The sequence below is a fragment of the Dromaius novaehollandiae genome, chromosome 23 (genome assembly GCF_036370855.1).
Source record: "Dromaius novaehollandiae isolate bDroNov1 chromosome 23, bDroNov1.hap1, whole genome shotgun sequence".
Classification (NCBI taxonomy): domain Eukaryota; kingdom Metazoa; phylum Chordata; class Aves; order Casuariiformes; family Dromaiidae; genus Dromaius; species Dromaius novaehollandiae.
Genome location: NC_088120.1, coordinates 8,641,329 through 8,662,073, shown reverse-complemented (window position 1 = coordinate 8,662,073; position 20,745 = coordinate 8,641,329). Strand labels below are relative to the sequence as shown.

General features: G+C 61.8%; 1 protein-coding gene across 26 annotated transcripts in view; it reads left to right on the top strand.

Moving 5' to 3' along the window:
• Positions 1 to 20,745, top strand: part of MACF1 (microtubule actin crosslinking factor 1) — a 138,849-nt gene that overhangs the window by 25,173 nt on the left and 92,931 nt on the right. For 9 of the 26 annotated variants that reach the window (XM_026098048.2, XM_064525138.1, XM_026098047.2 and 6 more), the window contains exons 2-20: positions 1,127 to 1,188; positions 2,294 to 2,383; positions 5,060 to 5,137; positions 6,655 to 6,747; positions 13,404 to 13,570; positions 14,043 to 14,155; positions 14,267 to 14,373; positions 14,950 to 15,069; positions 15,176 to 15,271; positions 15,510 to 15,637; positions 15,751 to 15,844; positions 16,011 to 16,165; positions 16,278 to 16,554; positions 17,034 to 17,162; positions 17,456 to 17,533; positions 17,771 to 17,932; positions 18,574 to 18,678; positions 19,335 to 19,430; positions 19,835 to 19,960. In XM_026098048.2, coding sequence (XP_025953833.2) covers positions 1,127 to 1,188; positions 2,294 to 2,383; positions 5,060 to 5,137; positions 6,655 to 6,747; positions 13,404 to 13,570; positions 14,043 to 14,155; positions 14,267 to 14,373; positions 14,950 to 15,069; positions 15,176 to 15,271; positions 15,510 to 15,637; positions 15,751 to 15,844; positions 16,011 to 16,165; positions 16,278 to 16,554; positions 17,034 to 17,162; positions 17,456 to 17,533; positions 17,771 to 17,932; positions 18,574 to 18,678; positions 19,335 to 19,430; positions 19,835 to 19,960 — 2,276 coding nt within the window. Of the gene's footprint in view, positions 1 to 1,126; positions 1,189 to 2,293; positions 2,384 to 3,536; positions 3,639 to 5,059; positions 5,138 to 6,654; positions 6,748 to 9,585; positions 10,741 to 13,403; positions 13,571 to 14,042; positions 14,156 to 14,266; positions 14,374 to 14,949; positions 15,070 to 15,175; positions 15,272 to 15,509; positions 15,638 to 15,750; positions 15,845 to 16,010; positions 16,166 to 16,277; positions 16,555 to 17,033; positions 17,163 to 17,455; positions 17,534 to 17,770; positions 17,933 to 18,573; positions 18,679 to 19,334; positions 19,431 to 19,834; positions 19,961 to 20,745 lie in introns of those variants that run through there. The other 17 variants (XM_064525128.1, XM_064525126.1, XM_064525131.1 and 14 more) reach the window with 4 other exon arrangements.

Sequence of the window (20,745 nt, the reverse complement as noted above, 5' to 3'; positions counted from 1 at the left end):
GGGCGGGTGCTCGCGGATCCGCACGACTCGGCTCCGCGGGGTTTTCCCGAGCCCCGGGTGCAGGCGCCCTGCCGGCAGCGCTTGCCGGAAAGCCGGCCTGTCCGGGCGGGATGCGAAGCGCGGCTGGGGGCCCGTGCCGTTGCCGGGAGGGATTTAAGATGTTGTTTTACTGCCTTTTCCTGCTTTTTTGGCATTGGAGCAAAAGCAAGGCTGCTCCTTCCTGGCGGAGCGCGGTGTCCAGGGCATCCCTGTGGTTGGGGGATTTGGCTCCTGTACCGGTGTGCGTGTGCAAGTCCCTCCCGTGGTAAAACCAGCAAAACGTTCCCAAAATGATCTTTTCGGATCTTTTTGGAGGCTGCTTCGTTTCCCACAAACACCCCCTGCGTGTACCGAATGAGCAGGCTTTATCCGCTGCGTGTGCGCACACTCGCACCACGGCTCCCCGGCGAGTCCCGGGCTGCCGGCCCGGCTCCCGCACGCTCCCAGGCCTCCCTGGGCGTCCGGTCTGGGCAGCGCTCCGGGAATTTGGGAAGGGCTCGGAAATGCAGCCTCGTGGCTCCTCCCGTTCTGCCGCTTGAGCAATCCTCGTGCTCGGCGTCGGCAGCGGCGGGTGGGGAAACTGCGGAAAAGGTGGACCGGGAGCGCTCGTTCCCGCGGCGCTGCTAAAGCCGGGCAATCCCGGTGGGTGCAGGACCGAGCTGCCCCGGACGCCTGGGCCCCGTTCCCGCTCATTCCGTGGTCGGCATCCCGCCGGGCTGGGAACGGCCACCGCTTCCCGGGCGGATGCTCCCGGGGCCGGGACCCTCGGGGCAGCAGTGCCGTCGGCAGGGCCGGGCCGCGGATGGGAGCTGCCCGCGTCCAGCCCGGGCGTCCTTGGCTGAGCCGAGGGCCAGAAATAAACAGTAAATCCTTAAAATCCAATGAACCAAAAATACAGTGAAAGCATAAGCTGCTAATTGCATGTGTGGTCAGTACCGGCAGAGGCCTGTTAAGGGACATCTGCGCGTTTTTCATGCAACGCTTTTAAGGCCCCGTCACGGGAGTGTGCGGGGCGGGGGGGGGTGACCATTGCACAAGGTTTTGCCTGGAAAGCCCTGACCGAGGCTCGTCTGTGTTCTCTCAACAGATGAACGGGACAGAGTCCAGAAGAAAACCTTCACTAAATGGGTCAATAAACACTTGATGAAGGTAAGAGTAGAGCGTTTCACCTTAGAGCGGGTTAAAAGGTTGCCTGTCTGTCTGTCCCCTCCGGCTCAGGAGCAGCAGATAAATGCCTATGCTTTTGCCGGGGAGCTTTTGGTTTTGAGGGTGTTCAAGACACAGCGCCCACGCTCGGAGCGGGACGGATGCCGTGGGAATGCTGTGGGAATGCCGCGGTGCCTTCGGAGGGCACTGGCACGCCGCAGCCCGTGCGCTGAGCGTGTTTTGCGGGTCCTCGCGCCCCGGCGCGGTGTTGCGGGCCGTGCTCCGAGCCGCCCTTTCCCTCGGCTTGCTCAGAGCTGACGGTAATCCGCGGTAGCTAAGCAGGATTAACGTGGCGCGGCAAGGTGCCTCCTGCTTTTCTTGGTTAACTGCCAGGTGCTTTTTCATTAATTCTCCATCTGAAAAAAAAAATTAGTTTGGGCGTTAAAGGTGACGCAGTTCTGTTTTTCAGCCGGTTTTGCAAACCTCTGCGTTCACCTCCAGCTGCTTTGCAACCCTTAGCAAGGGGGGTGGGGGGGTCAGGCTGCTGTGTGAAACCCTTGGGGTTGGTTTCAGCGGTGTCAAACACCTGAATTTGCTGGGGGAAGAGCCGGTACGGAGGTTTCATGTTTCTAGCAGAACTTCCCACCTGCACTAGAAGCAGAGAAGGAAAGCATGCAGTCAGCCGGCTTTTGCAGCCGTGCTTCCCCCTGGAAAATACCCTCAGTTCTTAAATGGAAACTCAATGCCATATGGTATTTGGGGGGGACGTTATAAAGTCATGTAATAAACTACCCTGTTGCTTCAGGACTGAGCTAGCCTTTCTTCTGAGCGCTGCGTGCAGCATTGCGGGATGGCCTGGGGTACGGCTGGGCTAACAGTGATCTGTTTGTGCGTCTGGAGCTGGCAGCGGCTTCTGCCAGGTCATTTGGGGAACCGGAGGCTGGTTTCCTAGCAATAATTTTGGAATAACCGTTTTGAACGCACGCATCTTGGAGAGAGGCGGCTGCTTGCACGCACTGGCGTCCTCCTCCCTCGATGCCACCAAAGAGGCCGATGGCCCAGCGGGGCCGTCCCGTCCCTGAGAGCGTTTCCTTCCCCGTCTCCCCAGGTGCGCAAGCACATCAACGACCTGTACGAAGACCTGCGAGATGGCCACAACCTGATCTCTCTGCTGGAGGTCCTGTCCGGAGTGAAACTGGTGAGTCTGGAGGTCTCCTGGTGACGCTGCTGTCCCCTCCGCCACCACAGCCCGGTTCCTCCTCCTGCACCTTCCCTCTCCGCTCTGGTCAAGTTGCAGTGATCAGCAGTTGTTTTTTATGCCATAGTTTTTTTGGTTTTTTTGTTTTTGTGTTTTTTTTTGTATTTTTCACTCAGACGTGTGTTCCTCATGCTGATTTCTTGGATACCACCAAAGCGCGTGATTATCTAAAACTGCTGTTTTATGGTGCCCTGGGTTAGACCCCTCTTTCTGGGAGGGCTCACGTGCAATTCTTTTCCATATTATTCATTATTTTAAAAATACAGAAAAATAACGGCTCTGGCTAGAACTGCTTCCATGACCGTTTGTCCGGCAGCCGAGCTCAGAGTTCATGGATTCGGTAGGGTCCATGCCCCCCTATCCTGCTCTGAACTTAGCAACTCCTGAATGAGCCGGATTTGAGGAAATCAGTAGCTGTCTGGCGTGCAGACATCTCTTCTTGCATCTTGAATGTAGTGGGATCCCCCTCCCTCCTCCTCCTCCTCCTCCTTTTTAGACTGTCACATTCGGTTAGCGCTGGGAAGGTCCTTATTGGTGCAGCGCTGTAGCACAGCAGGAATTATTTCGGTTTTCCCCTAAAATAGGATCTGGGCAAAGATCTGTTAACTCACTCCGTTACCCTCCCGAGATGCCAAATTAGAGCTTGTGGGTGTTGCAAAGTTGGACTGAGATGCTTGTGATCCAGACAGCTTCTTTCTTTCTTCATTTTGGCTTTCAAAGCCTTGGGGAAAGCTCACCCCTTCAGGCTCCTTTGCAGAAGATGGCGTGGGACGGCCCCGGGGGCCGGGGAAGTTGCCCCGGGTGCTGGAGAAATGGGGGTATTGAAGCAAACGGGTACCGTTACCTCCAGTTTTACCCACTTCTGACCCAAATCTGGTGGTTGGCACCTGCCGTCCAGCTCATCCCCCCCGAATCCGGCCCTTCCCGGCAGGCGCCCGTGGTATCCAGGAGATCTGGCTGCCCTTCATCCCCTCCCTGGCCAGCGTCCCCGTTTCTGCTGCCTTCTCCATTGCCTGGGCGTCGCATTTTAGTTTCCATTCTGTCTCCCTGTGTGTCGCCTCCCCGTCGGTGTTGTCCGTGCCGTGCTCGTTAGCAAAAAGAGCCGTCGGGCGCGAGGAGCCTTCGCCTGGTGAGAGCGCCGTCCTGGCGCCGCGCGAGCAGCGAGGAGCGCGAGGAGGAAGAGGATGGTGACGCAGTAGGTTGAGTCCGCCCTGGACGCAGCGTGGCCCTGCGGGCGCCCCGGACGCTCCAGCGTGACCCGCAGCGGGTCGGGGAGCGGCGCGGCCCGCCGAGGGGAAGACGGGGAGCTGACGGTGCCCCGTCCCGCGTTCCCCTCGGCGAGGCCGCGCTCCCGGGACCCGGCTTAGCGGCGCGGCGGTGGCCTGCGGTCGGGGCACGCGACCCGCTGCTGTGTGAGCATGACCCCACCGGCCGGGGCGGGAGGGGAAGGGCCCTGGCGGCCCTCACCGGGGCGCTTGGGCCTCTGCTAAGCCCGTCACTGCATGGAGACGCGCCGGGCACGTCCGCCGTCCCGCGAGGCAAGCGAGGAGGAGGCTGGTGTGATGAGGGCTGTCTGGTCCATGCTTGCACCTGGGCTGAGCTGAGGGTTGCCCAGGGGGTTGCCGAGCCCTTTCGGCTAGGTCAGGGGAAAGAAACCCTACGTTTTGCAGCGCCCTGGCTCGGGGCGGTGACTTCCCTGCGCAGGGTCTCTTCTTCCGTTGTCCCCCTGAGCTGCTCGACGAGGCCGGGAGATGCTGCAGCTGCAGTGCCCTTCTGCCAGCTCCCATCCCGCTGCAGTGCCGGCTCTTTCCCTTAACGCTGGCAGAGAAAGACGGCACAAAGCAGCTGCGGTGTCTTTGCTGGGTCAGAGAAGCCCGGTGACACCTCTGGCTGTACCAGGCTGGGGTTTGGGCCCCCATCCTCCCCCGTGCTGATCCAGAGCAGACCCGGCGTTGGGTGCCGGCAGCCCGGGGCCGTGCGCAGAGGTCTGAGCCTCGCGCCCAGCCGTTGCCGTGCCCCTTCCCCAGGCCGGAGCTCAGCCGCGGGCTGTGCTGGAAACCCGGCTGCCCCGTGGCGATGAGCACAGCCGAGGCTGTTTCATCCCTCCCCTTCCCAGCGGATTGGGGTGGGACCTGGAGCAGCAGCCCCTGCTCGTGCCTCGAAGCCGAGGCTGGTGCTGCTGTGGCTCTGCTGGCCGCGGAGAGTCCTACGTGCCGCGGTGGGGCAGAGGGTTGAGGCTGAGCCCATGGTTTCACCACCGTCGGGGGGGACCTGCGGCCAGTCCCTGCCCGCATCCGTGCATCCCACTGCGGATGCATCTCACGGGTGGGCTCGGAGCAGGAGGTCGATATCTCAGGGTCCTCCCCTCTCTGCGCCCTGCCGTAGGCCTTGTTGTCTGGTTTCGGTGGGATCTTGCCTAATAGCAAAAGTTTCCGCCTGCAGACCAAACGCGGAGCGTGTCGCCTGCACGCTGGGCACACGAGCACCCCGAGCCGCGCTGCCGCACGCGAGCGGGCTCCTGCGCGTCGGGCATGCGGGGTGTGCAGTGCCGGCGGCCGTGCATGCGATCGCTGCCAGCCCGAGGACTCGACTGCAGCCCCTGCCTCTGTCTTGCAGCCGCGCGAGAAGGGCCGGATGCGCTTCCACAGGCTCCAGAACGTGCAGATTGCCCTGGATTTCCTGAAGCAGCGGCAGGTAAGGGCTGGGCAGTGCCCGAACGGGGGCCTCTTGATTTAGGCTCCTCCAGAAGGAGACCGGAATGATTCGTCACTCTTTCTTCCGGCTGTGGCTTGGGTGGGGTGTAGAGAAGCAGCAGCAGCCTGTTCCTGGGGTGTGCCTGTCCCGGAGGCGCCCGGGTGCTGGTTAACGCCAGCTCCGTGGAGCAAAGCTCCCTCGTGCACACTCCAAACTGTCCGTGTGGTGCAAAAACTAGTGCCAAAGCGAGGGATCGAGCTCCCGGTCTGGGAAGGGTTTTGCAAACGTCGCAGAGCAGCCGCTGCTGCGCCCCGTGGAGCCTCCCTGGGGCTGCTCGGCAGCTCCCTGTGGGGCTTCCGGCAGCTCGGATGCCAGCCCCGATGATGTGCACGGCCGCTGGGGCCCCGGGAAGCCGGGCAGCCAGCTCGTGCTCAGCTCCACGTGGCCATGGAGCACAATCCTCCCCTCCTTCCCCTGAGCCGCCTCCGGCAGCGGCTTCCTTCTGCTTTTTGGGGGCCGGGCCCCTCGCCCCGCGGCGGCGGCACATCCCAGGACTTGTCCTGCGTGCAGGTGAAACCCCTGCAGCTCCCCGGGGCCGGGCGCCCTGCCAGGCTTGTTTGGGCAGGTCTCCCGTCGTGATGCTCCCCGGATGCGCGGAGACGGGGAGGAATGGTATCGGCTCACGCCGAAGCAGAGATTTTCTTTCCCTGCTGGCCTGAGGGCACTGAATAAATTTGAGCACATGCCCGACGCTAGGGAGGGTGAGCAGCTTCCAGGCCCCCTCCCTCCCTCTCCGCAGCCCCGTGATGGAGACATCTTGCCGGAGGCTCTCGGGAGCTGGTTTCTCTGCTCGGATTAAACACCTTTCGCCTTTGAAGCGCGATGGCCCGGCGGCAGAGCGCTCGCTGGGACGTCTCCCCCCGGACGCCCCTGTTAGCGCCCCTTCCCGTGGGGTCGCGGGTCCCGGCTGTGGGGATGAGCCCGAAGCAGGGGACGGGGCCGTGAGGGCGGCAGGGGCAGCGGCCGAGACAGCACCAGGGCTCGCAGGAGTCTCCGAGCAGCCCGGGACCTGCTGCAGCGCGAGGCAGGCGGGAAGGGGCAGCGGGGGGGCTGAGGGCATGGGGGGTCCTGGGGGGTCCTGCTCGTGCGGGCAGTGCTGGTTTACCTGCCGTTAGGGCTGAGCTTTAGCAGCTTGGTTTCGAGCCCAGGAGGGAGTTAATAAAGCTCGCCCGTCCCCTTTTAACCGTGCTCTGTGGTCTGCAGCTGCTAAATTATGCAGCAGCGCCGAGGGCTTTGGGGACGAGGCGCTTCTCCGTCTGAGCTGCAACCAAGCACTTAAGTGCTGGGAAAGCACTTGCGGGTGCCGGGCCGGAGCAGGGCCGGAGCAGCGCCCGCCGTGGGAGCGCGGACTCCGGAGAGAGGGTCCTGGGCGGCAGCGTGCTTGGGGACGGGACCTGCTGCGCTCCTTGCGGGTGCATCCGATAGGGAGCTTCGCCCATCCCTGTTCCTTCTTTCAGGTGAAACTGGTGAACATTCGCAACGATGACATTACGGACGGCAACCCCAAGCTCACCCTGGGGCTCATCTGGACCATTATCCTCCACTTCCAGGTAGGCCACCAGCGTTTTCCGGTGAAGGACGCGGGGCAGAGGGAGGGAGCGTGTTGCCTCCCCGGGGCGCTGGCGTCTGTCCCCGCGGCGAGGCCTGCGCGCAGCCGGCTCGGGAGGATTAGCACACGTTGCAGTGTCATGGAGACCGGTGTCAGCGCACAACAACTCCCTTTTCTCATCATTTACATAACTAAATCATTAATGATGGATTGTGCGCTGCGGCCTGCCGGTTGGCACCGGGGCTGCTGGCAGGAGCCGCCTGCTCGGCCAAACGCCGGAGGAGGCCGCCAACGCGGAGGAGGCCGCGCGGGGACAGGACGAGCTCCCATCGGGGCAGGGACGTTCGTCCCAGAGGCGCCCTCAGCCCTTTGCGCGGTTGCTTCAGCCAGGAGCCACAGGGCCCTTCGTTAGGGTGGAAGGTGTCAGCTGCGTGACAGCAGTTCAGGGCAGGGATGGGGGAAACTGTTTGCTCCAGCTGCGGTGCTGGGGAGGGTACTCAGGACCATCTCCAGCAGTTGTGCATTGTAGATGCTCTTGCTAAAGAGGGTCCCAGGTCTTTCGTAGCCTCGTGTCATCGGGATGTTGCTTTGATACCCTCAGGAAGCGACGTGGGGCCACCAGGGCCTCGATGTGGCACTGGGAGTCTCTGGACAGTCTTGCTGAGGGGGAGCAGAGGTTGGGGGAGGACCGTGCTCAGCCAGGGGGTTTAACCCAGTCCTCGAAGGGCGGGCGAGGAAACGGGGCGCGAGTGCATGCCGCAGCGAGCCCTCGGTCTCCGCGAGCCGGCAGTCGCTGCGCGCGGCGGTGGCCGAGGAGGATGCTGCGTGCCCGTGCGCGGGTCTCGGACGCCTCTGCTGAGGTCGCCCGTTTGGGGTGGCGATTTGGAGAAGACCTTTCGTAGCCGTGTTGCCACGTGCCGGGGTGGCCGAGTGTGCGCCGTGGGGGCTCTGTGCCGCTCCGGGGGCCAGCCGAGGCCCGGAGCCGCTTGCTCCTGGCCACTCGCTGCTCAGGGAGCAGTCCTGGGAGCCCAGGACTCTGCGGACCTGCCTGCAGGGAGGCAAACGAGCCGTCGTCCTGGTTCCCCCGCGTGCCAGCAGCCTCCGGGAGCCGCCGCGTCCAGAGGTGGGAAGGGGCCCCGGGAGGTCTCCGCGCCTCCGGGAGCCGCCGCGTCCAGGCTCTGCGTCTGAAGGATGCCAGTCGGGATACGTCAACGAGCGCGTGCTTTGAGACCCCTTAAGGAAGCTTTCTGCTCTCAGAGGATGAGTGTGCAATGCCCCGGGAGCCCCCAGCGTAGCCGGGCATCCGGTACTGCCAGTTATTTTGGAAAACGTGGAAAGTTTGGGCTTTTTGTGGTGGATGTGCTCTTGGCAGCTGCGGAGGAGGCAGGGCGGGGGCGTTGGCAGGGCGTCTCTGCTCCTGGGGGTGTTTTCGGCTGGCACCGTCCCTGCGAGCGGGGAGGTGGTGGCCGGGCACGGTGCAAAGGGACGTTCCCGCGTGCCCGAGCCAAGCGCGCTCGTGTTTTTGCCGGACTTCTTGACCTGGATGCTTGGGAATACGCTTTCTGGGGCGTTTGCACTTCTCAGCTGCATGCATGGATGCAAATCTCCGATGGCGTTTTGGTCGGGGTTGAGCGGGGCCGGGACGCTGATGAGTCACGGGCGTGGGTGACGTGGGGCCTTGGCGTCTGCCCAGGCGTCCTCTGCCCGCGGCCTTCGGGGTGGCCCCGGGGCTGTCTCAGCTCTCCCCTGGGCTCGGGGGGAACCGGGGAAGGGGGGCAGAGCCAACGCAGCGAGCCGCGGGCGCTTTCCCCGGCTGCCCGGCCCTTCTCCCGTGGGATGGTGGCCCGGGTCCCCTCCGGGACCGAGCAGCCGGGAGGTGGCACTGCCGGGGGGGTGACCCGGGGGTCCAGCCCCACGGGGCCGGTGGGGGAGCCGGGCTGGCGCCGACGGCTGGAGCCGTGATGCCTCCTCGCCCCGCCTGCGCTAAAGGGATTTTTTCTCGGGCTGTAGCTCCATTGTGGAGCCCTTAATCTCCCGTCTCCCGCTGTCCTGCATCGCCGAGCCGGCGAGGCCCTCGGGGTGGGGGGGGGTGGGGTTTGGGGGGCGCCGGTTCGGAGCCCGTGCGTGGGGAGCAGGGCTGGGGTTGGGGGCTGCCCCTTGCCGGGGTCCCTGCTGGTGCTGAGCTCCCTCCCCTTCCTCCATGCCGCCTTCTTCCTCCCCATCCTCTGCCTCGCTGCTGCTTTCAGCACACGTCACGGTGCTGCGGGCACCTCTGGCTTCACCCCCGGGTACCCGGGGCTGTGGGAAGGGGGCTGCCCCCCCCCGCCCCGTGCCCCCATTCAGGAGGCCTGGCCGGAGGTCTGGCGCTTGCCGCGGCCCCCGGGGGCTCTCCCTGCCCGGGAATGAGGGAGGAAACCTCCGCGGGCGAGAGCAGCCCCTGCGCGGCACCGGGGTGGGTCTGGTGCCGGAGGCAGGTGCCGCGGGCTGTCTGCTCCCGCCGTGGGGTTTCCCTCCGGCATGCGTGCCGCGCCGCCCCGCGCTGGCTCCTCCCTGCTTTTTTCCCATTTCTCTCCCACCCCTTCCTTTATGCTACCTTTGCCAACCTCCCCCCCTTTTTTTTTTTTTTCCCCTTTTTCCTTTTTCTTCCCCGTTCTCTCCCTCCCCCATCCTCCCCGCCACCTCTCCCAGCCCCTCTCCCGCCTCCCCGGTCCTCTGCCCGCTCCCGGCTCCGTGTTTGTGTTAGCGAGGGCAGCGCTCCAATTACCTCATATTTGGAGAGCGGCCGCGCAGCCAATCCGGGCGCCGGCTGCTTTTAGGTCAAGTGATTCCTGAACTGCAGTGAGATGCTTTGAATTTGTCTCGTCGCAGCTCCCCGGCTGTAAGATGGCTGTCTGGAGCGGCGGCGGCCGGGAGCGGCGGCGGGCGGCCGCGCGCGGGGCAGAGCACGAGGGCTAGCTCGGGGACGCGCCGCCGGGCTCATGAAGCGGAAGCCGGGCTTGATCCGGGAGCCGGAGCCGGGGCTCGCTGCGTCGCCGCCGCCATGGGGAATTCGCTGGGCTGCGTTAAAGGAGCCAAGGAGCCGGCGGGCGGCAAGGCTCCGCTGGCGCCCAAGAAGCGGGTCCGCTTCGGGCGGAAGCGGCGGGGGAAGAAGCAGCCGGAGCCGGAGGCAGCGCCGGAGGAGCGGCGGCGCTCGGCCGGCGGGGAGCTCGCCGAGGAGGATGCGGCGGTGGCAGCGGCTCCGCGGCGGCAGGGAGCAGCGGAGCCGCCCGGGAGCCCCCCGCGCGGTGCTGGGGCGGCTGCGCCCGGCGCCCGGCCCCCGGGCCGCGTGGTGCAGGTGAAGGAGCGGTTCCAGGGGGAGATCCGGAAAGCTCGCCTGGTGCTGGAGCCGCGGGCCGGGCCGGTGGGCGACTCCCCGGAGGAAGGCCTGACCGTCATCGCCCGCCTGCTCGACAACCCGGCCGAGCGGCACTGCGAGAAGGCGGTGAGCCGGCTCGTGGAGCTGCAGCGGACCGGCAGCAGCAGGGCCGTGCTGCTGCCGGTGCCCGGCGGCGCGGGAGCGGGGCTCCGCTCCGCTGCTGGGGAGCAGCCCCCGAGGGCGCGGGAGACCCCCAGCAAGGAAGAGAGCAACGAGGAAACGCCGAGCGCCGCGTGGACCGGCTCCGCCGTCGAGCCGGGCACCGTTTCGGAGCTGTCCACGCCGTCGCCCGCGGTGGAGCAGCTGGAAAGCCGCGGCCTCGCCGGATTGCCGTCCTCTTGGGCCGGCGCGGGAGACGGCACGTGGGCCCGGGGCGGCGCGAAGCTGCCGGCGTCCGCCAGCGGGTCCTCCTTCGGCACGGCCCCGGGCTCCTCGGGGTACGCCAGCGACCCGGCGCGCCAGCGGCCCGGCGCTGCGGCCGGCGGCACCTCGGCGGCTCTCGCGGGAGACGGCCACGCGCGCCCCGGCGAGGCGGAGGGCCTGGCTCCGAGGGGGCACGCGGGGACGGCGGCAGGAAGGGTCAGTGGCCGCCTTTACCCTAACCCCCCGTGGGGGCGGGAGGCGGGATGCGGGGGGATTTGGCGCGGGGCCTCGCGTTTCCCGGGGCGGGATGGCCGGGATGGGGACGGACACTTTTGGTCCTCTCCCCGGCACCGGGCGGCTGCTGCTGCTCCGGGTGAAGTCGTGTTTGCCGTGGCCCGTGCGCTCACTATAGCCGCTGGTCCGGGTGCTTTCGGGGCACGTGCCGTCTCGCCACGGTCTGACACGCGTTGGGGGCCTCATCCCCCCCCCGCACGTGTTTAACGCTAGCGCCGGGGTTACGGGGAGCCAGGATCGTCCCCCGGAGGTGCCCTCCCCTTCAGCCGGCGCAGCAGATGGGCAGGGAGCGGAGGCAAGCGAGTGAGCCAGAAGTGACCTGTCATCGGCTCCGAGCGGAGCGAGTTTTCCAGGCGCCCTGCCGAGCTCGGAGCCGGGTGCCGAGTGCTGGCCGTGCCTCCTCCCGCGGCAGGTTGCACTGGTTCAGGGATGCTCGTAACGACACAGGTGCTGTGTAGCGAGGAGCCCCTCGGAAGAGAAAGTGGGTCATTGCCTCTTGCGAGGAGGGCGCGATGCCAGTCTGCGAGAGGAGGAGGAAGGGGAGAGGGTGCTGCTTTGGGGGGCGGCCGCTCAGAGGTCCCTCGGCCGCGGCTGAGAGTCTGGCCGGGCTCTTCATCCCCGGGACAAGCAGGTGGAGCGTTTGGAGAGCCAGGGAAGAGCCCCTGACCATGACGTTTGGACTTCGGCTTCCAGCCGCTGGTTGCCTGCTCAGAGAGGCTGGTCTCGAATTGCTCCGGAAGGGCTTGGCGCCGGCTCCCGGGAGCTGGTGCCTCCCTAAATCTTTGTCCTGGCGGAGACCCTCGCGAGGAGAAGGGAGGGTGGAGCCGGCGCCGCATCCCGCGCCTCTGGAAGTCGGTCTGCAGGAGGGTCTCGTGCAGACCTGCTGCAGGGAAGGGCCCGGCCGTTGAATAACGCGGAGCTCGCGCGGCGCATCCCGCTTTCCCGGGGCCGCGAGCGCAGCCCTGCCGGAGCATCCCGTCCCCCCTGCCGGGAGCGGACCCTCGCCCTGGGCCGGGAAGAGTTAACGGCAGCGCCGGCTGCGCGGCGGCGGCTGACAAAGAGCAGTTTTGTGTGTGATGAGCGTATCGGGCGCCGGGGAGGGAGGCGAGCCGCGGCATACCAATTACGCCGCTCCTCGCCGTGCTCGCTCCGGCAGAGCCTTCCCCAGGCGCCGGTGGGGAGGCGGCAGTGGTCCGTCTTTAATCCGGCAGGTGCCTTTCTCGCCTGCGCGGGGCATCGGTGCTGGGCTGCGGGCCGGCACCAGCATCCTCGCCGAGGGGCAGCACGAGCCGGGATGCGGCTGAGGCTTTCTCGAGCCCTTGTGTTACAAGGAATAAAGCGCTGGGATATTTTAAGGACTAGGGGAAAGGAGGGTGAGGGGTCCTCGAGGAGCCCTGGCGCGGCGGCAAGCAGGGCTGGGCCCCGGCTGCACCTTTTCCCGGCGGCGCCGGGAGGCGAGGGAAGAGCGAGCACGTAACCGAGTTGGCATGCCACCGGGTCCTGCCTCCGCTGCGGGAATACGTGCGGCCGGGACCCTCCCTTTTGTCTGCCCCTTAATGAAGGGGAGGTGGTTGTGCTAATTGGGGAGCTGCTGGGGAGGGGATGGGAGAGGAGAGAGCTGCGTCAATCAGAAGGATCCTGGCGTGCAGAGACACGTGCGTTTTGTCACGTGCGAGCCGGGGATTTGCAGCCGGTCCTGGGCGTTTGTCTAAAGGAATCTGCGACTGTAGATCGCTTTTGTTGGGAAACTGGGTCACCGTACCCCGGCACCCCGCGGCACCGCCTCGCCAGGCCCAGCGAGGCGGAGGGGGACGCGGCAGCCCTCTTCCCCCCCTTCCCGCCCCCCCGCAAGCACTGCTCGGGGCCAAGGGAGACCCCTGCTCCCCACCACCGGCCAGCTCCTCTGCTCTGTGCTCCTGGCCGTTCTCAAATCAACCCTTTGAGCGCTGTTTCCTCCTTGTTAGGTTTTTTTGCAGTATCATTAGGGCCAGGGGAAGCGTGGGAAACTCGGGGTTTCTTTCTGCTTTGCTGTCCCCGTTCTCCGCGTGCAGCCGCCCGCGAGGCGGGTTGGCAGTAGTGCTGCTGAGGCTTGCATGGAGGTGCCGCCACACCGGCCCTTGAGCAGCAGGACGAGGGACAGGCCATGCCTCCTTCGTGGCCACGTGTCTGGGGCCACCTCAGCTGGCCCAGGTCACGCAGCGCGTCAGCACCTCGATGCTCTCCTGTGGGCCTGGGGGTCCGTCTCCAAGCCCGCTGGCCGTAGGGTCTCCTGTTGCACGTGGTGACGAGAAGTGTCCTCGCAGCGTTTCCTGGGATTTGCCTGATGTGCCTTCGGTGCGGCGTGTCGTAGGCCCTAGGAGCAGGGCAGGCCGGAGGTGCCCCGTCTGCCTAATGCCCTCTTTGGTTAGCGACCCTCGTCCTGGAGGTTTAATTGAAGCTCCCAGATGCACCCAGGAGCCCCAAATGCTCTAGGGGACTTCTCACTCCCTGACAGCACTCGTAGCGCGTGGTTATGGAGGTTAGATGTGCCCGGTGGCTTCTTTCCTTCTGCTAAGTAACCCCGTGGCTATGCTGCACCCTCGCAGATCTCCGACATCTACATCAGCGGAGAGTCGGGGGACATGTCGGCCAAGGAGAAGCTGCTCCTGTGGACGCAGAAGGTGACAGCAGGTTACATCGGAGTGAAGTGCACCAACTTCTCCTCGTGCTGGAGCGATGGGAAGATGTTCAATGCCCTCATCCACAGATACAGGTAGGCAGAAGGGAGCAGCGGAGAGCATTGCCTGTTTGGGAGGATGGGCTTGGAGACCTCCTGGGGTCCCTTCCCACCTCTGGATTCGGTGGTAGTCGGGAGTGCTTGGACATGCAGTAGTAGGTGAGGTTGTGGGGAGCAGCGTCTCTTTCCCCAGCAGCCGCTCTGCTGGGTTGTTGCGGGATGAGTGCTCAGAAAAAGCAGCAAATATATCAGGTCACAAGAAAAATCCTCTTTAACGTGGGAGGCAAAGAAGAAAAGCATTTAAACTAGAGTATGGGAACGCCGCAGTGCAGCCGGGGAGGCGGTGCAGCCCAGCTCCCCTCGGAGCGTCACCAGCCCGGGCCGGGGCCTCGGAGCGAGCCCAGGCACAGCCTTCGGGGTCAGCGGTGCCCGTCCCCGCCTGCTCTACCCCGGGCACCTCGTGCTGCTTGCCAGCACCTGCGTCAGGACTCCGGCATGTGTCTTGCAGGCCAGATCTGGTGGACATGGAGAGGGTGCAAATACAGAGCAACCGAGAGAATCTGGAGCAGGCCTTTGAGATTGCGGAGCGGCTGGGAGTCACTCGGCTGCTGGATGCAGAAGGTGAGAGATTGGCCAGACCCAGCGGGCAAAACCAGCTTGTGCTGGGAAGGTTTGACCTCTCCTCTTGCTGGTGTTCCTCTGCCTGACCGTGCTTCTCTTGTCCTCTTCCAGATGTGGACGTCCCGTCTCCAGATGAGAAGTCTGTGATAACTTACGTGTCTTCAATCTACGATGCCTTTCCCAAAGTCCCCGAGGGAGGAGAAGGGATCAGTGCTATCGTAAGCATTGCTGCTTGTTTGCACCTGAACTGTTTGGGAGGCTGATCCGCGGCCACCTGGAACCGTGGCTTGGGAGGCATCTGCTCGCTGTATCCCTCAGGAGGAGGGTTTGGAGGTTTCTATTTTGGTCATAACAGATGGCTCCTGAGTGGAATAGGCTCGAGGGAAGGAAGGAGCTTCCCCATTAGCCTGTCTGCCCTTCTAAACTGCCCGTATGCCAGTAGGGTGGTGGTGTTCTCCGCAGCCGTGGGGACTGTTTAGGTTATGCTCCAAGTTCTGAGCTCTCGGGAAAGCCGCGGGCAGCAGCTTCATGAAGCCGGGCTGGCTTCTGGAGAGCAGCTTGCAAGAAGAGTCCTCCTTTTCCGTCCTGCACCTGTGAGATGGCGTCACAGCGAGGAGACGCAGGCTGCCGGTCCGTGTTGCAGCCGCTGCGTTTCGCGATGAGCACAGCTGTAACGGCGCTGCGTCGCGTCTCTTCTTGCTGTGCCTGGGGAGCTGCTGGGGCCGTGCTCTGCCTCTGCCCTCGCGGAGTCCTCCCCGTTGGCGGTGCCTTACGAGGTCTCTCTCGCCTCCCAGGAAGTGGATTCAAGGTGGCTGGAATACCAGAACCACCTGGAGTCTCTCATCTCGTGGATGAAGCAGCACACGATACTCATGTCAGATAAATCCTTCCCCCAGAACCCTGTCGAACTCAAGGTAGGTCCCGGCGCGAGGCCCTCCGGAGGGTGCCACGGCGCTCGGCTCCGGCAGCCGCGTGGGATCGTCCCCAGGCTGATCTCTGATGCAGTCTTTCTCATCCCAGGCACTTTATAATCAATACATACACTTCAAAGAAACTGAAATCCCAGCGAAAGAGCAGGAGAAAGGAAGGATAGAGGAGCTCTACAAACTATTAGAGGTAAGTATCATCTCAGCTGCACAGAGGCGTAGCTGGGAGTGTTATGCTTTTAGCAAGACTTAAGTGTGCTGTGTTTAGGTTTGTTTTGGAATGGAGAAATGGAAATAACCCTCAGGGTAAATTATCCTGCACGTAGCATGCTACAGAATCGGAGGCAGTGCTGTTGCCTCATAGCCCCACTTTCTTTGCCAACTAGAGAACGAGGTATGAAATGCCATCGTGTTGCTGGTTTTTCCAGGTATGGATTGAATTTGGCCGCATCAAGTTGCCACAGGGTTACCACCCCAACGACGTAGAGGAGGAGTGGGGCAAGCTGATCATAGAGATGCTGGAGCGTGAGAAACTCCTGCGGCCAGCGGTGGAGAGGTTGGTGCTCCGCTTGGAGCGGGCGAAGCTCCCTGCTGGGACATCCGCTGCTCCCATGGCTGCAGGGGCAGCTCAAAGCCTTTCTCTCATTCTCTTTCCCTCTGTCGTTGCAGGCTGGAACTGCTGCTACAAATCGCTAACAAAATCCAGAATGGTGCTCTGAGCTGTGAAGAAAAACTCACTCTTGCGAAGAACACACTGCAAGCTGTGAGTGGTGGGGTGGTATTTTCCCCCCCTTCCTGATTTTAGTGAAGCTTGATGGTCACAGGGTCCTTTTGGCCTTAAAATCGATGTTGGGGAACCGTCCCCATCTCTCTGCTCACGCAAATGGGCCAGAGGGACCCAGCTTTCATTCTCGTTTGTCTTGGTGCAGGACGCTGCTCACCTGGAGTCTGGCCAGCCGGTGCAGTACGAATCCGACGTGGTCATGTATCTGCAGGAGTGCGAGGGGCTCATCCGCCAGCTACAGGTGGATGTGCAGATCCTTCGGGATGAGAATTACTACCAGCTGGAGGAGCTGGTGTTCAGGTGAGCGGGGCCGTGCCCAAGGCTGGAGCAGGGTGGTCAGGGCCTGACGCCCAGGGCTCCTCTGCACCAGCTATGTCGGGCTTTTGACACGTGCCTGGTTTTGCCCTTCCAGGATCATGCGGCTGCAAGATGAGCTGGTGACGCTGAGGCTCGAGTGCACGAACCTGTACAGGAAAGGCCACTTCTCCACCCTGGAGCTGGTACCCACCTCCACGCTGAGCACGACGCACCTGAAGGGCGAGTCGCTGACCAAAGGGCTGCACACCTCCTCGACCTCCTGGTTCCGGAAGCCCATGACCAGGGCAGAGCTGGTGGCCATCTCCTCTTCTGAAGACGAGGGCAGCCTCCGATTCGTGTACGAGCTGCTGGCATGGGTGGAAGAAATGCAGGTGAGTCCTGGCTCTCTGCTGGGAGCTTAGTTGCTCCCCAGACCACACCAAAGGGTAAAACTGAAAATGATCTGTGTGGTGTGGTTTTTTTATTTTATTTTATTTTTTTCCCGTCTCTATCTGTGAACAGCAATTGCTTTGATGGCTCAGAGTTTCTGGAAAGCATTGATGCTTTTGTCTTGAGTTGGGTTTTCTCTCTTGTGATCCTGCTGTTTGCTGGATATTGGAAGATACTTTCAGAGCTGCACACAAAACTGTACTGATCCAGTGAGCCCTTTGACCTTATCTGGGTGTAAGGTCTGCATGGGCAGCCTCTGAAATCATTCGGTGTTTGAACACTGATCTAGGACTTTCTGCCAGGGCTGGCTGGGTACTTGTTGCCTCTGTCGTGACCTAGGAGGTTTCTTTGCCCTCATGTCCTTTTGAGATATGCTCCTGCAGATCGGGAGCGCTGACTTGGACCTCTTGGCCCCTTTCAGATGAGGCTGGAGCGGGCAGAGTGGGGGAGCGACCTGCCGAGCGTGGAGTCCCAGCTGGAGACCCAGAGGCACGTCCATACGAGCGTGGAGGACCTGGGCTCCAGCGTAAAGGAGGCCCGGATGTACGAGGTACGGTGGCACAGGCTGGCTGGCACCACACACAGCACAGCGTGTTTGGGAAGGTTTGGTGGCACTGGGAAGGTGAGGGGTCAGGAGGTCAGCTCTTATGGGTAAGGGTGTCTGGGGGGCAAGTATTTTTTAAGGATAGAGCTTGAGAATTGATGCTGGTTTGGTACAAGAGGCTGCTGCCCTGAGCCATCCTCTGCCTACTTGCTCATGGAGAGCTGAGGAGAAAGGTTTAGAGATGGGGTTTCAAAGGATGCTGTTTTGTGTTGAGTAACAGGAACATTTTCATCCTTCAGGGTAAAATGTCTCAGAATTTCCGCGCTAGCTACACAGAGACACTTGGCAAGCTGGAGACACAGTACTGCAAGCTGATGGTGAGTGGGCTTTGTGCATGCTGGTAGCATCTTCTGCTGCTGCCCAGAGGAGTGCATGGTCCATCCCTGTTCTGGTCCTGTTCTGGTCCTGAGCATCCCTGCTCCGTGGCTGGGGAGGTGGGAGAAGAAACCAGTCATCATCAGAGCAGGGAAGAGGAGTCACGTTGCTCTGCTCTTTGGGGCTCAGCCCCTGCTTTGAGAACTCACACAAGGGATGGGTCACTTTATTGTGTTCAGGAAACATCGAGCTTCCGCCTGAGACATCTCCAGAGCTTGCACGGGTTTGTGTCTCGAGCCACAGCTGAGCTGATTTGGTTGAATGAGAAGGAAGAAGAGGAACTGGCTTATGACTGGAGCGACAACAACCCTAACATTGCAGCTAAGAGGAACTATTTCTCGGTGAGTGGCCTGCGAGTGCACAGCGGCCTGTGAGCAGGGCTGGTGGGACGGACGCTCTCTGATCATGCTGCTGCAGCTTTTAAACTGCTGCAGGACCTTCATCTACTGACCAACTTGCAGAAGTCCCCGGAAGCTTCATGTTCCCTCCCAAGTCACCAGACTTGTAGCTCATGAATACATGCTGGTGAGGCTGATGAAGCAGCTCTCTGTTCAACTGAGTTTCAATCAAAAAGGCATTTTTAGCACCACTTGAAACTAAAGGCATCCTTAAGTAGGAGAAGGGGGAAAAAAAAAAAGTCTGGGCTAAAGGAGAAAATTGATTGCTCTTTAAAGCAGTATAAGTAAATTGCTGTCATTCCACATTTGCAATGCTTGGAATTGAGGAAGTCCCAGGCGAGTCTCCAGTATCTGTTGTAGATCTGCCCCATGCGAGTGTTTGGTGCAGGTGAGGCATCCTGATGGGGAATGGCTGTGGTGCTCTTAAGCCAGGCTGGTTTCTCTGAGATCTGCTGGTATTAACTGCAGCGCTCAATGGGACGGGGTGACCATAGGCTGCATTTCCCGTACTGCTTGTTTCATTAGCTGGATGCAGGCTGCTCCTGATAGCCGAGGTTTCAACTTCGCTTGTGTCCGTTCCTCAGGAGCTGACGATGGAGCTGGAGGAGAAGCAGGACATTTTCCGGTCCCTCCAGGATACAGCCGAGCTGCTGTCCCTGGAGAATCACCCAGCCAAGCAAACCGTAGAGGTGAGCGGGCAGTGGCAGGGTGGAGGAGCCGAGAGCCCCGTAAATCAGATGGCAGCAAATCTTCTGAAACGTAACTGGGAAACTTGCTGCCCTGCGCTGTGCCGCTGCCCAACCCCACGGTGCTCTTATGGGCGTTCAGAGCTGATGAAGTGTTTTATGGTGGAAGAACAGTGTTAGTGCGGTGCAAAGAGCTGTTTTATTCTGTCTTTGGGAGAATGCAGTGAGAAGTTGAGGCCATTGCTAATTAACACTGTTAATTAACAAGATTAGCTTGTACAGAACCAGGAGCCTTTTCCTGCAGTAGCATGGTTCAGGGAAAGGCTTTGGTCACTTGGAGTTATGAAGCCTCCAGAGCTGCTAGAGAAAATGCGGTGGTGAAGTGAAGGGTTGCTAGGACACTTTTCTCCCTGGTGTTTGATTTAGTGGCAGGCATCTGTTCTGGGGCGGGAGAAAGCAAATTTATGCCTGCAGCAGCCTCTGGCATGTGCCGATTTAGGGTCTGGTGTGTCTCGCTTTTTGTGTCCAAACACTCCTGGCTGCAGCCAGCTCCTGCCCATGTATGTACATCCAGCCAGCTGTGCCCGTGTCCTGCCTGTGACCCTCCTCACGGGTAGATGCTCGTTACTCATCGCTGCTGTTTGCTGTGTGTTTCCCAGGCCTACAGCGCTGCCGTGCAGACTCAGTGGCAGTGGATTAAGCAGCTCTGCTTGTGCGTGGAGCAGCACGTGAAGGAGAACGCTGCCTATTTCCAGGTACTGGGGAGGGGCGGCCCTGATCTCCCTGGTCTCCATCACGAGAACAAAACCTGCTGCGTGTCAGGACTGTGATATAGCACCAGCCGGGTCCTGGTGCTTGAGCTTCATATAGTGCTTTTTCCTTGTGGGAGAGGGAGGAAGAGGTTTGCAGTGCTCAGCAGGACTGCTTTTTTGGAGCTGCCTCTTTTCTTTTTGCTTCTTCTCTGGGGTATCTCACTTGAGGGATCAGCTTTCGCACGGCCCTGGCTGTCCTCCTGGGGTGCTCACTGCTCTCGCCGTGCTGAGGCCGGGCTAGCGGCAGGAAGCTGCTTGCGGAGGTTTTTGGGTGGTCTCCTGCAGCACGGTCTGCCGATCGCTCGGTTGAGCGGTGCCGATTTCTGTGACACTTTTTGGCCTTGCAGTTCTTCAGCGATGCCCGGGAGTCGGAGACCTACCTGCGGAGCCTGCAGGACTCCATCAAACGGAAGTATTCGTGCGACCACAACACAAGCCTGACCCGGCTGGAGGACCTGCTCCAGGACTCCATGGTGGGTTTTCTGAACCCCCCGTCTCCCTGGGGGGCTGCACATTGAACACTTGCTCCAGTCCAGTGGTGTTGCTTGGGGCCCTCTCGCTTTCCACGGAAAACAGGGCATGTTCGTCTTACTGTTGCAGTGATGCAATTTCATGTAACGTGTTTCGTCTCCCCTCCCCGTCCAGCTTTTGCTTGTCAGTGTGTGTTTGCACGTGGCTGTGTGGTGCAGGGGTGCCGGTGGTGTGTGGCCTCTGTTGCACCATCGCGTGTGTGGCCTGTGCTAGCTGGATTTCAGGAGCTGCAACAGGCGATCAGTGTCTGCAGCAAAGCATCCGTGTTTAGCGGCGCTTGCCACCGTCTTTCTGTATCGTCTTGGTAAAGAGCAAGCAGCATAAACTGTCTGGGCAAGATTATAGCTAGAGGCTTCCTTCAGTAATACAGGAAAGTAAAACACCCGAGCTGGTTCTTCCCCATTAGTATCTGTCGACCCGTTTGTCTGTAGCTGTTTGGAGGTGGTCGTGTGCCGTCGGTGGAGGTGCCACGTGGCGCCTGCGTGATGCCTGTGTGACGCTTCTGCTCTCTAGCTGGTGCTTGCTAAGAGCGCGGTGGGCTGGAGGGAAACGCCCGTCCAGACCAAATCTGGCGTTAATCTGTCGCGCTGCGTCCGTGGGGAGGAGGGCGAGAGGGCCGGGGCAGGCTGCCGCTGCGGTGGCCAGGACCGAGGCAGCGCCGGTCCCCGAGCGCGGCCACCCAGAGAGCAGACGCACAACTGTGATCTTGTTGTCCAAATTGGATTGA